This window comes from Peromyscus leucopus, chromosome 1 (genome assembly GCF_004664715.2).
Source record: "Peromyscus leucopus breed LL Stock chromosome 1, UCI_PerLeu_2.1, whole genome shotgun sequence".
Taxonomy (NCBI): Eukaryota; Metazoa; Chordata; class Mammalia; order Rodentia; family Cricetidae; genus Peromyscus; species Peromyscus leucopus.
In genome coordinates, this window is record NC_051063.1 from 150,454,912 (window position 1) to 150,469,014 (window position 14,103).

Consider the following 14,103-nt stretch of genomic DNA (forward strand, 5'->3'; position numbering starts at 1 on the left):
ATGGTAGAAAAAAAGAACAATTGTCACAAGTTATCCTCTGAACTCTATAAGTGCATATATGTGTACCCCCACATAAATAAATAAATAAAATGCAAAAACAAAAAAAGAAAATAAAAAACAAGAAAAGCTTGCTAATTAAAAGAAAAGGATAAAACAAAAAATGAAAAAAAAAAAACAAAAAAAAACACAATTACGAGGCCTGGCCAGTGGGTGGACCAGTAATGGTTACCAAGACTCAGAAAGTAGACCTGGGTCCCCGGCTCCCAGAGAAGAAGAAAAAGAAGGTGGCTGCAGAGGTCACAGATCCAGAGACTCAATACTCAGTCTTAAACAGTAATGATTATTTTGTCGATGGCTCTCCTCCAAGGGCCACATTCCCCTCTAACAATGTGGGTGAAGGGCAGGTCTCTGAGATGCCACTGAGCAAGAGAAAGAAGAAAAAAATGTCCCCTAGTGCTCACTTGGGGGAGCGCCTGAAGTCTGAGGCCACAGGAGCGGGACGGAAAAAGTTCCCCAGCCCTAAAAGGCAGGTCCGCAAGCAGTCAACAGAATGCCTCAGTGGAGAGAAGAAAAAGAAGAGGAGGAAGTCCTTACCACAGGCTACCTCCCAGTGCTCAGGGCTGAAGACCTCCCTAGACCCCAAGCATGCTGAGAAGGTAAGCAAAGCTGGTAAGAAGTCCAAAAAACACAGGAAAGAAAAAAGGTTCTGAACACTGAAGCCTTTCCTCCCCAGGACCCTTGGCTCTGTGAGGCTGGGGATGCTCTGCACCCATGCTCAGAGTGGGCAGAGGCCGGGGAGCAGGCAGCCTTGGGGCAGAAAAGGAAACAGGGGAGATCCAGAGAGCACAGCATGAAGAAGAAAAAGAAGAGCCACCAAGAGGGAGACATCCTCCCAGTCCACTCCAAGCTCTCCATGGAGAACGGCCTGAAGAAAGGAAGTAAGAAGTCAGTCAGAGTGAAGCTTTGGACTATATCCCTATAGACAGCCCAAAGGCCTCTGGGAAGAAAGGCAAACCCAAGAAAAAGGTGGACCAGCCGGATGGTGAAGGGCTGGCTGTGAGAAGGAGGAAAAAGAAGAGGAAAGAGAGTGAAGTAAAGGAAGACCCTGGGCAGGAGGAAGAAGAGGAGTCGGACACAGACCTGGAGGTGGTACTGGAAAAAAAAGGCAACATGGATGAGGCCTGCATAGATCAGGTGAGGCGGGAAGCCTTGCAAGAAGAGATTGATCGTGAGTCGGGCAAGACAGAGGCTTCAGAACCCAAGAAGTGGACGGGAACCCAGTTTGGCCAGTGGGACACTGCTGGCTTTGAAAACGAAGAACAGAAGCTGAAATTCCTGAAGCTTATGGGTGGCTTTAAGCATCTTTCCCCATCATTCAGCCACTCTCCCAGCATGTCTAGCAGGTTCAACATGGACCTGGACAAGAAGTCTTCAGACACGCTCCAGTAGAATCTCCAGCGGGACTATGACCGGGCCATGAGCTGGAAGTACAATCGTGGGACTGGCCTGGGCTTCTCCTCTGAGGCCCGCAAAGTCTTCTACATTGACCTTAACGCCTCCAAGTCTATCAAGTTGCAAGATTAAACTTTATTGCTCTGTTCCTGTTCTTGATCAGTTTTGCATCTGCCAAGTTGGTCTGAATTAATCACCTGCAGATAATTGAGGACCACTCACGATGAGTTTTGGACAAGCAGGTGGAAGCTGCTTGTGTGTCAGGAGCCAGTACCAGTGGCTAAAACCTCCTATTTTCTATATTAAACCTTCCATTTCTTTGGGTGAAAGTGTTTTAAGTAATAGTTGCGAGCCGTTGTTGACATATGCAGGGCCCTGACTAAAGTGTTTTCCTGCATTGATGTCTTTAAACCTAATTATGGAATGAGTGCTATTCTCCTCTCCATCTTCTAGATGCCGAAAGTTAAGTTCAGGGATAAAGTAATAAAATTGCCCAGAATCACCTTCCATTAAGTGCCACCAAGAGTACATCACCCAGCATCGCCAATGATCAGTGAATGGAGAAAGCAAGCGTTGTGCTGTGTCTTCCATGGGACCAAGAAGTTTGTTTCCTTTTGTCCTCATCAGGAAGCCAGGGAGGTGCGCCAAGCAGATGTGGCCAAGCTTCTCCTCTGTGGGAGATACACGTCAGCGCTGGCTGCTTTCCTGCTGTGATCCTTCCTTTGGAGTGCTGTGCTTGGACCTGACGGGCCTGTGCATTGACTGCACCTCAGACAGGACATTGAACAGCAGGGAATCCTGCATGTGGACCCTGGCAGAGTCAGAATTGTGTTCACGGGACAGACAACCTTGGACATCTTGTGTGAAGTCAAATGTAAGGAGGAATGGAGAAGAAGGTCCTTCATCTGCTGTGGGCACCGTCCCCACCCTGAGGAAGATTCTATGTGCAGTGTGGGGTTTTCTGAGGGAAAAGAATCTATGTATACCATGCTTTGTATCCATTTACTTTATTTCTCTAGGACAAAATTCTATCTATACAACTTCAGTTCTCTCCTGACATCCAGTTCCTCTCTGTACCTACTTTTTCTGTCCCCTCATAGCCCTAGTAATAACTAAGCCCTTATGCTTTTGATCTCATATTCATCCTCTATTCCTTCATCCTGCATCTTTCCTCCTTACTCCTGGCTCTGAGAAAACTCTACAAGAGATCTGCCATGCCATCTATAGAATCTCTGCATTTGTCTCTTCTCTCTGGCCATGTGGCCCTACTACTATCTACAGAATCCTGCCCACCCTTCACAATACCTGGATATGCAAAAACCTCCTTTGTTCTGAGTCAATTGCTCTGTAATGCCATTTTCCTGTCTGGGGAAGGGAAGTCTGAGCTTCATTTTCACAAGAAACAGCTATGCATGTACAGCCTGCTTATCTCTAAGGCTCTGCAGGGGTGTTAGCTATCTAGTGGATCAACATCTGAGAAGCTTACATTGTTTGCCAATATGGTCTAGTAGCAAATCGGCCCACAGGAATTTCTTAACAGAAGACAGCTGAAATATTAAAAACTGAATAACACCAAATACTTTTTGATAAATGGCTTCCTCTAGAAAAATGCCTTGAAATTTCAAGGTATAGTTTTAATATACAACTGAATCTCTACAATATATTCTTATGGTCTGCTAGATTTTCCAATCAAATGGACTTAAAATGTAAGCTGGTGTAGCTATTCTAATATCTAACAAAGTAGACTTCAAACTAAAATTAATCAAAAGAGATAGAGAAGGACATTACATACTCATCATAGGAAAGATCCATCAAGATGAAGTCTCAATTCTGAATATTTATGCCCCCAATACAAGGGTATACACATAAGTAAAAGAAACATTACTAAAGTTTAAATCACACATCAAATCCCATACACTAAGAGTGAGAGGCTTCAACTCCCCACTCTCACCAATGGACAGGTCTGTCAGACAGACTTAACAGAAAAATGAGGGAACTAACAGACACAGTAAATAAGACAAAATGACAGCCTACAGAATGGGAAAATATCTTCACCAACCCCACATCTGACAAAGGGCTGATCTTAAAATATTTAAAGAATTCAAGAAACTAGACATCAAAGTACTGAACAATCCATTTAAAAAATGGGCTACAGTGCCAAACAGAATTCTCAACAGAAGAATCTCAAATTGTTGAAAGACATTTAAGGAATTGCTCAACAGCCTTAGTTAACAGGGAAATGCAAATCAAAATGACTCTGAGATACCATCTTATGTGGACAAATTTCTAAACAGTCTTATTAAATAAGAAACACAGAGCCAAATACAGATGTAACAGCCAAAGAGATCAGAGCAAATAGCCATGACTAGCCTTAGCTTCCACAGAGAGAGCTTCTTCCCGTATAACCTGTGTTTTTATTGCCTTCCTATTCTGCCTTCTCATTGGCTCCAAACCCAGTCACATGGCTTCATCTTCACTGCATGTCTATACAGACCTCCAGGTCTCTATGGTTGGTAATGGGATTAATGGCTTGTGTCACCACACTTGGCTGTGTCCTTGACCACACAGAGACTCTCCCTGCCATGTGATCAGATTAAGGGCATAGGCTACCACCACCTGACTTCTGTTTATGGCTTGTTGACCTCTGATACCCAGGCAAACTATTTATTAACATACAAATAAAATATCACATTTCCTCACAAATAAAGTATCACCATAATCTTACACCTGTTAGAATGGTTAAGATCAAAAACACTGGAGAAAGCTTATGTTAGAGGATGTGGAGTAAGGGGAACACTCCTGCACTGTTGGTAGGAGTGCAAACTTATACAGCCACTTTGGAAATGAGTATGGAGGTTTATCAGAAAATTGGGAATCAATTTTCCTCAAGACCCAGCTATACCTGAGTCAGAAAGCAGCCACTTTAACTTTTCTTCCCCACTTAATATGGATCTTTCTGTGAAAAAAGACGTATTTGGGTGTGGTTTGTGCCTAAGTGGGGATCTGAGAGGGCACTCAAGCTCTGTGTGTGTAAGAGGGGGGGTGTCTTCTTCACTGTATAATAGTTCTCTCTGTTAAAAATCCATTTTATCTAGACATAGCCATGTTACCTACAGCACTGTTAATACTCCACATACAAAAACAAAACTCGGGGTCTTTTAATGAAAAGCCAGTGGAAAACTAGCACTGAATTCACAGTGAAGTATTTTGTATTCTAGGTGTAAAGCAAACCAGGCTAACTCACTGATGGGATGATAAATGGCGCTGTTTGCAGTGCTGGCTACCATGTGGAAAGGTCACAATCACGACAGAACCCAGTGGTAGTTTTTAGAGCTTTATTAGGAGGGAAAAGGGGGAAGGAGAGCCAGTGCTTGGGGGAGGGAGCAGAACAGAGAGCAGAGAACAAAGAGAGAGGGTGGGGGTCCATGTCCAGCTTTCTAAGGCACAGATTGTGACCATGCCATATGTACATAGACACCAGTGCCCGTTGATGATGTAAGATGCAAGACCCCAAGCTGTGCATGTGCTGGAGTGAGGGCAGGATCCTAACACTCACAAGGTTCATATTTAGCAACAAAATTCCTAGAAAGCTTATGCAGTTAAGAAAGTTTGCTGCTCTTGAAGAGGATTGAAGTTTGGATCCCAGCACCCATATCAACACCCAAATCCATGTACCTGAGTTTTAAGGAATCTGATGCCCTCTTTGGGTCTCCATAAGCTTCTGCATGCATAGTGTGCCCATGTGTGCATACTTTCAGGCAGACACATATGTATGTAAAATTATCTTTAAAAATTGAAAAGAAGAGCTAGCTGGGAGTTGGTAGCTCACACCCTTAATCCCAGCACTCAGGAGGAAGAGCCAGGTTGAACTCTGTGAGTTCAAGATCCAGGACAGGCACCAAAACTACACTGAGAAACCCTGTTTCAAAAAAACAACAACAAATAAAATGAAAAGAAGAAAGAAAACAACTATAGCACTGTGGCCAGGAGTTGCGTTTGGATTTCACACAAGTGATTCATGGGGTTTTGTTGTTTGAGACAGGGTCTCTCATTATGTGTCCCTAGCTGTTCTGAAATGCTCTATGTAGACCAGACTGGCCTCAAACACACAGAGATCCACCAGCCTGTTCCTCCAGAGTGCTGGGATTAAAGATGTGTGCCATCATGCCCAGCTGTTTGTCTTTTGAGACAGGGTCTCTTTGTGTTACCAAGCTGGCCTCTGACTTCTGGGTGTAAGTGATCCCCCTGCCTTACTCTTAGATAGTTGGCTGAAACTAATTATAGTTGTGTATCAGAATGCACCTTCAAGTTTTCTAGTTTGGGGTTTTGTTTTTGTTGTTGTTTGTCCATTTGTTTTGGTATTTTATATAAAGTCTTGCCATGTAATCAACCCTTGGTGATCACTACATAGTCATAGTCCAGGCTGGTTTCCAATCTTCTCTAGACTAGAATTACAGGCATGAGTCATCTTTATATTTTTATTTAAATTATGTGTACTAGATTGTCTATGTATGGCACCAATGCAGAAATATGCCCCCCCTACCTTAGCCCAGTGAGAATTCACTCCACACACACAGGAAAAATAAGAGTCAAAAAGCTTTTTAATGATAGTTGGAGTTTGGCTATTGCTAATGTACAGAGGAGCTGGGTGGGAATAGAATATTTTGTTAACTTATATATCCTTTAGACTTAGGAATTCTACAAATGCTGTCATCCTTAAACCTCTTTCAGGTCTTGTCCCCAGGCAACACTGAACAATTTAAACAGACAAGAGACTATAAGTTTGGCCACTTAGGCATATGGGAGATTTATACAGCAAAGTTATTGCCAGAATTATTTCTAAGTACATCAGTGTTTTTCTTTTCAAATATCTTGCCCGTCTGGCAGATTTATACTTTTCCTGAGAAGAGCTCAGGGAACTTAATGACAGACAAGGACTTAATGGTGGTTGTGACTCTGTGTTGTTCCCTTGAGCTGCCCTTTAGAGGCATGTTTTTTGATATGGGGCTTTGATATGGGGATGAGTCGTATTGCTGGTAGTAAGTCAAGATTGCTTCCTTTTGTTATAGGAATGGAGCCAGACTGGAGGTCAGTCAGGGAACAAACATCACTATAACCTTTCTCAGCAACCCTAAACTTCAATTGTACAAAATTTTCTTCCTCACAGTTTCTAACAAGCCTGTTTAGTACACTAATTATCTTCCAGTCATATTGGAGACAGCTCCTTTAGTAGAATTCAACTTTGTGTAACTTAATATTTCCTAAGCAAGTTTATTAGTAAATCCTTTATAGTATCAATTTTATTCACATTTCTCCTGCATCAGTATAAGCATGTGTGCAGTGCCCCCAGAAGCCAGAAGAGAGTGTTGCATCCCTGGGAGTTGGAGTCACAGGTTGTTGTGAGCTGCTGAGAACCCAGCTCCATCCTCTGCTATAGCAATACACACTATTGATTGCTGAGCCTCTTATGGGTCTGTGGTCATTCAGAGATACACCAGTCTGACCACGGATATATTTTTAACAAAGATGAGGCACCAAGGCTTCCTCCAGGATACAGGATTCCTAAATGTAACCAAGAGCCACATAAGTCAGGGATTTGTTTACAAACACACACACACACACACACACACACACACACACACACACACACACACACACACCCCATAAAGTTATATTCTGTTTTTCAAGCAGATGTCTTGCACGTGTCCTGGTTATCTCCAGCAAAACATGCTTTTGTTTACAGAAGCAGAAACAGCGGATACCTCCGGGACCATCTTATACACACAACAGTTTTGTTAAAGCTGTACAAGACCAGGCCATTACAAAACAACCTTTAACATTTAGATGTACAATTTTGCTTTGTAGTTAAACTTTTAAACATAAAACTACCCATCAACATAACTAACGTTAGCCATCACAAGCAAATCTCCTGCCACCATACGGCTTTTTAAACACCAAAGCATTTCACATTTGACAGCACCAGCTCCTAGAAAATAGAAAGAATCCTATTTTAATTCGAATATGGCAGTGCAAATGTCCAGTAGAGAAGGAAAAAGTATGGGCGATTTTACATATCAACCCAAAATATCTCAGCTTCTGTGTCTGGTTTTTGTGAAGGCCATTATTTCCACTTGTGGATAAGAAACATTTGTATATCAGTTACTAGCTGATAAAGCTTTAGGAAGGGGTTTTAACTTTAATATTCAATTAATTGGGGTCAGGCTTCTGCCTTAAAATATCAGTTAGGGAGAACAAGTTAGTCTTACTATGGGGCTAGAGAGATAGGGCAGAGGGAATCCTACGACCTCTTCTGGTTTTTATGAGAACTTGCACCCGTACCTCGCCCCCCCCCCCCCCCCCCCCCGCAACCACTGCACCCCTCTCCTGTCACTCTAGAAGGCAAAAAGCTGGAAACCCCATCCAATCGAAAGCACTGTTATAAGAGTTTCCAATCAGATTCCCTGACAGACTAGGGGGCGGACTTTCTTCCGAACTAAGGTTCTCTTACCACCTCTCCCCGACACCCCCATCCTCCGTCCCCTCTTGGGATCTGTCCTGCTCTTCTTTTAGGTCTAGGTATATGGAATTCTCTGTCTCATCCTGTCGCCAGTAACTTGCTGATCGCTGCTGCGGGGAGCGACACAGTGAGGACGCGGGGGTCTAGGAACCGGAAATGGTGAGCGTGTGGCGTCCAGACTTGGGCTCTGTGTCGGCCCTCCGCACCTTCCCGCCCTGCCCCTTCGGGCCGTCCTGTCTTTCCCCGCACTGGACTTGCGCCTGGGCTGTCGGGATCACGGGCACCGGGCTGGGGTGGCCAAGAGCGGCGTTCGAAGGTGGTCTGACCGGGAGTCCCCGGGCCAGCGTTCGAGCCTCTCTGTCCTTTCCGCCTAGGGCTCTCCATGCGCTTCTGGGTTTATGTGTCTATCTGCGAGTCTTTGGGGTTTTTGAATCTAACTCTCCAAATCTAGGTCTGTGAGCGCCTTTATCCACTATGGCTTTGCTGTCGCGGGCTGGTCTCACCACCCTCAGGAAGCATCCCTTGAGTCATTTGGGGTCAGTAGGACATCAGCTAGATTCTCACTGATACTAACTTTTAACTTTCAGCTTGTTTCTCTTTGTGCGGTGAGGGGGCGGTTACTGAGAATAGAACCTAGGATTTCCTACATGCTAAACAAGAGCTTTATTACCGCTGATGTTGATCTTTTCCCTTTAATTATTGCTATTGTTTATTATTATTATTATTATTATTATTATTATTATTTTAAAGGCAGAGTCCCTCTGTGTAGCCCTGGCTGGCATGTAACTAGCTATGTAGACTCATTTTTTTTTCTTTACTTTTTTGAGACAAGGTCTTAACTTTTTAGATGATCCAGACTGAATTTGTGATCTTTCTTCCTCAGTTATCCAAAATGGAATAACAGATCTGCACTATGAAGGCTGGCTCCAGTTCTTTGTAGAAGTGGAGAGAGGAGCTCAGGGAAGGGGATAATACTTGGCAGATGCCCAGGAGTCATTTGCCCATCTGTCTCCTCTGCTCCCCCTTGTTGCTTATGGGTTTAGGAGTGGTTAAGGGATTCTCAGAAGCTGAATGGGTGTCTCCTTAAAGTGTTCCTGCACCCAGCCAGTGTTCTTGAAGTACAAAGTGCTGCCGGGAGAATCCAAGATGCACACAGTGAAAGAGATTTGGAGATTTGGCAGAGGTCCTCAGAGACTGAGCAGGCAAGAGTGAGAGATAAACTGAAAAGCCACAGTTAGGGCCCTCGGCCAGGCAATAGGGGATGGGAAGGTTGACTCCTGCTCCCCACTTGCTGTCTCACCTGGTAGAGGCGCTGGCACATGGGAACAGGCTTATTTAGGGGAGGACATGATTTCAGAATCACAGGATCTGGGGAGTATACAGAGTCAGTCTCCTCCTTTGCCCACGCTGTGTGTGTCCCAGAAACTCTAGGCTTTTTCAGATTTCTCTTAGGATAGGACCATTGCTGTGACAGGGCTGAGTACAGGCCACTGAGTCCCAGGGGAAGAGAGGAAGGCTTTGAAAACTGAAAGGGTAAAGAAGTGGGAGAGCAGGGACTACAGGCTTGTTATGGGGACACACAGGGGTCATATACCTGCTATGGGTCCACAGACCTGGTAAGGGAAAACATAGACTATGTAACCTGTCCCCAGAGAGTGAGGCAGGAGGAAGAATCTAATGTTCAAATGTTCCGGACCACCTTGGGATACAGAGCCATTTCAAGGACAGCCTAAGCTAGTTAGTGAGACCATGTCTCAAACATACAAAGAAAGTAGGATAATTCACAGGCAAGTCTGCTATCTCTGTTTCCCACCAATAAAGTACAAATGTGTTCTTATATTATTGAGAAAGCAGTGGCTGATTGCCTCTCTGCCTCCTCCACTACCCTTAACCTGTCTGTGCCTGGGGAGGTGGGTCCAGTAGCTGTCCTACACCACTGCAGTTCTTTCTGTGCCTTTGTGTTTGTGTGTCTGGGTGTTGTTCTGAATCTGTGTGATGTTTCTTTCTTTGAATGTCACTGACTGGCTTTGACTGTCACAAGCTATGGCATATGAACCCACTCTGCTTTATCTGTGCTTTTACTTTGTCTTTGTTCAATATCTACATCTATTCAACAGAAACCATTTTTCTGAGACCCCAGAGTTCTAAGACATGGATTGGAGTACTGATTCCCATTTCCTTACTTGGTAACTTTGATTAGCCTCTTCTTTGAGCTATTTTCTTGTGTATGTGAGTGTGTATTTATATATATATAAAATATATATAATTTTGGAAGGAACCTGGAGATTTGTGCATATTAGGCAGATTCTGTGCCATGATACAGTGTATCCCAGTGTGGCCTTTAACTTGCCATCTTCCTGTATTGGCTCCTAAAGTAGCTGGGATTATAGACCTGCACCATCAGGATTGGCACTGGGTCCTGTTTTTGAAGTAAAGAGAGAAACCCAGGGCAGGGACAGGCACTTTGGAGGCACCCAGACATTAGTTGCTCTTCTGTCACCCCTGCTTCTGCTTGTGATGAATCTAGGGGCCAGTGTGTGTGCACAGAGGCTATGAATTGATCTGGCCTGGTGTAGTCCCTGCACCTTGCCAACTTCACACAAGGTGGTCTTTAAGGAATCTGGATGACCCAGTGAAAAAGACTTGTAAACAGAGGTAGAGACATAGTGAGAGACACAGATCAAAATTCCCACCAGCTGGCTACACGTAGAGCCCGAGACCTGGCACTGGGGTGGTAGTGGAGATTGATTCCTGTTTCCCTACTTTCAGCGTCTGGGAAGGCTTGGCAGGGGGCAGCTGAAATTACTGTGTGGGGACATGACTCAGAAGACTGATTCAGGTATTCTCCCGTGTACCCTGATACAGGGAGCTTTCCAAGATTTCACCTGGGATAAGCCACTGCTGTGTTTGAGTTCTGCACAGTCAGTCTAGGGCAGGACACAGGGAAAGACTGTAGAAATCAGGAGACAGGAATGGGAACTGTACCCTAAACTTGGCCAGGGGCACATGGGTCCTCTGGTTCTTTATCTGTGTGTCCTGTGTCTGCAAATCTCTCCCTAATTCCTTGTCTCCCATCATCTTCTTTCTTCCTCCTCCTCCTCCTCTTCTTCTTCTTTTCCTTTCTTTTTCTTGCAGGTAGATCTCTGTTGACAAGCCTGGCCTGGGCCAGAAGTGGAATGATTTTACCATTGCTTGTCTCCTTGAAGTATTGGTTTGGCTGTCATGGGACTGCAGAAGACTGTGGCTGCACTAGGCCCAGGAAAACATCTAATAGCTGGAAGAGACCATGCTGATGGTCCCCAGTCTATAAAGATGTACTAAGGACAAAAGTGTCTTTGGGAGGTCTATCGGGGGAGGGATGCCGGCCTTCTAGATGTACAGGAGAAAAGACAATGTGAGCGAAGAAATCAGGGTGTTAGCAAGGAGGTGATGGTCTCAGGTAGGGGATATAGCCTGCAGAAGTCTGAGGACTAATTGAGGAGAAATAGTTGTGAGGGAAGAGAGTGGAGGGAGAGGGTGTGAGAGAAGATATTTGGTGAGAGTCTGAGGATATCAGAGTCTGAAGGAGAGAACATAGTAGCAGTTTGGTGTTAAGAGAAGTCGTTCTGAGGGAGAAGAGAATGAGGGAAAGATGTATAAGGGTTGATATTTTTAAAAATTAATTTTATTTCTTGAAATTATAATTGCATCATTTTCTTTTCTTTCCTCCTTCCAAACTCTCCCATTTAACTTCCACCATGCTTTCTTTTAAATTTATGTCTCTTTTTTCTTTAATTGTTGGTGTGTTTTCCTAAATACAAAAGTACAACCTGTTCAGTTTGTATAATGTTACTTGTATGTATGTGTTTTCAGGGCTGACTATTTGGCACTGGATGGCCAGTTGGTGTGTTCTTCCCTGGGAAAAACAACTTATCCCACTCTCGGCATTCTTCAGTTGCCTGTAGTTATTTGTCTGGAGTTAAGGCCTCCTTGGCTTTTCTCTGTCCATGTTATTATGTCTGTTGGTGTTGTCCTTGTTCAGGTCAAATTTCAGCAGCCATGTTGGTGAGACTTTGTGGGGGTAGCTTCTGACATTTCTAGGAGACACAATCTCACAGCAAATTCTCTATTTCTCTGGCTTCTATAGTCATTCTGCACCCTCTTTGGCAATGGTCACTGAGCCTTGGGTGCAAGAGTTGTGTTGTAGATGTATTAGTTGGGCTTTGGCTCCCCAACTTTGCATTTTTTGAGGGAAATCCTGCCTCATACTGGAAACCTAGACAACTACCCAGGACTAGTGAAGTCATGGATTTTGGAAGAGAACCTACAACTGCCACTTTACTAAACCAGCATAATTTCTTAACTACATTCTAAATATTTGAACTTATAACCATAGGTAAGTGAAGTTCTCACCTCTCATTGAGGAAACAATGACCTTATAACCATAGGTAAGTGAAGTTCTCACCTCTCATTGAGGAAATTGCAGCAGAGGGATGAAATTTTGAGGGGATCTGAGAGTGTATGTAAATTGTGAAGGAGAAGGAGCGTTTGAGGAGATCTGAGGGTGGAAGCATAGCCTATGGAAAGTGTGAGGACCTGAGTTCAAACCCCCAGAACCTACATCAAAGCTGGGCACATAGTGTGAATGTTTGCAATTTCAGTGCCCCTAAAAAGAGATGGAAGATACAGACAGAAGAATCTCAAGAAGCTGGCAGGCCAGCTAGCCTGGTATATCTTATAGAAAAGCAACAAAAGAGACTGTCTCAAGTTGGAAGGCAAAAACTGATACTTAAGATTGTCCTCTGATTTCCATGTGGATGCTCATATTCATATTCTCTGTCTCTCTGTCTCTGTCTCTGTCTCTGTCTCTCTCTCTCTTACACACACACACACACACACACACACACACACACACACACAGAGGAAAATTTTTGCTAGTGAAATAACTTAATCAGTTAAGTGCTTGCTGCACAAACATGAAGGTCTGAGTTTAATCCATAACCTACTAAAAAAATAATGACAGAGGATACTGGAAAGATGGCTCAAGAGTACTTGCTGCTCTTGCAGAGGACCTGAATTTGGTTCTCAGCACCACTGTGGGGCTGTTCATGGCTCCCTATAGCTCCAGCTCCAAGGGATCTAACACTGTGGGCAGCTGTACTCACCTGCACATACACACATACACATAATTAAAAATAATAGTTCTTTAAAAGAATGCTGGTGAAGACAGATAAATTCTTGGGGCTCACCGGCTAGCTAGCCTTGCTTAATTATAAAGAAGTTCTATGTGGAAAGTAGGAGAGCCTGTCTCAAAAACAAAGTGGACTTATACTGAGGAAAGCACTCAAGGTTAACTTCTAGCCCCCATACACAACCACAGATTTAAACACACCCACAAATTTACACACACACACATACACACACTCACAATACTAATGCCCTCACCCCCAGGAAAAAAATAAGGGGACATGAGAGTCCTTTTAGAGTCTAGTATCTATCTCCAGCTGAGAATCAAGAATTCAAGAAAAATTAACAAGAGTTGCTATGAAGGTTGCCTTTGTAAAGACAACAAATTTCAAATAAGAATGTCAAAATAGCAGTGAACTATGTTTACAACCTATGAGTACATGACCTTTTACAAATATGACCTTTCCTATTAACCTGGAATTTTCTGGACATCACCCAAACAGGACTATACATTACTAACAATAAAACATCTGAAGTTCTACAGTCCTTGATATACCTACCAGGTAAATCTTGTAAGCCTGTCCAGTACAGTTCGGGAACTACCCTGTTATCTTATTTAAGTTCCTAAGTAATCCTTTGAAACACCAGGTCTCTAGTCCTCAAAGTGACTACTTCTCAAAATCCTATCTGTCTGTCTACCTATTTATCATTGACCTAAAGAAACTTAAGAGTGGCTCTTGAAAATCCCACATCACTAGTGGGTGTGTGCTCTTCTTTCCCTTCCTTTGTCTTAGCTTCCTGCTTAAATTGCATTGATAAATTCCAACTCTGTTTCATACTGGCTTCTCCTGAGATTTTTATTTTTTATGTAATGAAGTCAAGAATTCTGGCTTATGGGACTAGAGAGATGGCTTAGTACCAAAGAGCACATATCACTCTTCTAGAGGACTCAGCTTTGATTCCCAGCA

General features: G+C 43.6%; 1 protein-coding gene and 1 pseudogene across 1 annotated transcript in view; both read left to right on the forward strand.

The window, feature by feature from the left end:
* The first annotated feature begins 221 nt into the window (after window positions 1-221).
* Window positions 222-1,584, forward strand: LOC114708993 (annotated as a pseudogene).
* Window positions 1,585-7,933: 6,349 nt separating this feature from the next.
* The window catches only part of LOC114708992 (zinc finger protein 33B-like), a 39,118-nt gene continuing 32,948 nt past the window's right edge, over window positions 7,934-14,103 (forward strand). The window contains exon 1 of the mRNA XM_028892609.2: window positions 7,934-8,128. Within this exon, the coding sequence (XP_028748442.1) occupies window positions 8,126-8,128 (3 nt within the window). The 5' untranslated portion in view covers window positions 7,934-8,125. The remainder of the gene's footprint in view (window positions 8,129-14,103) is intronic.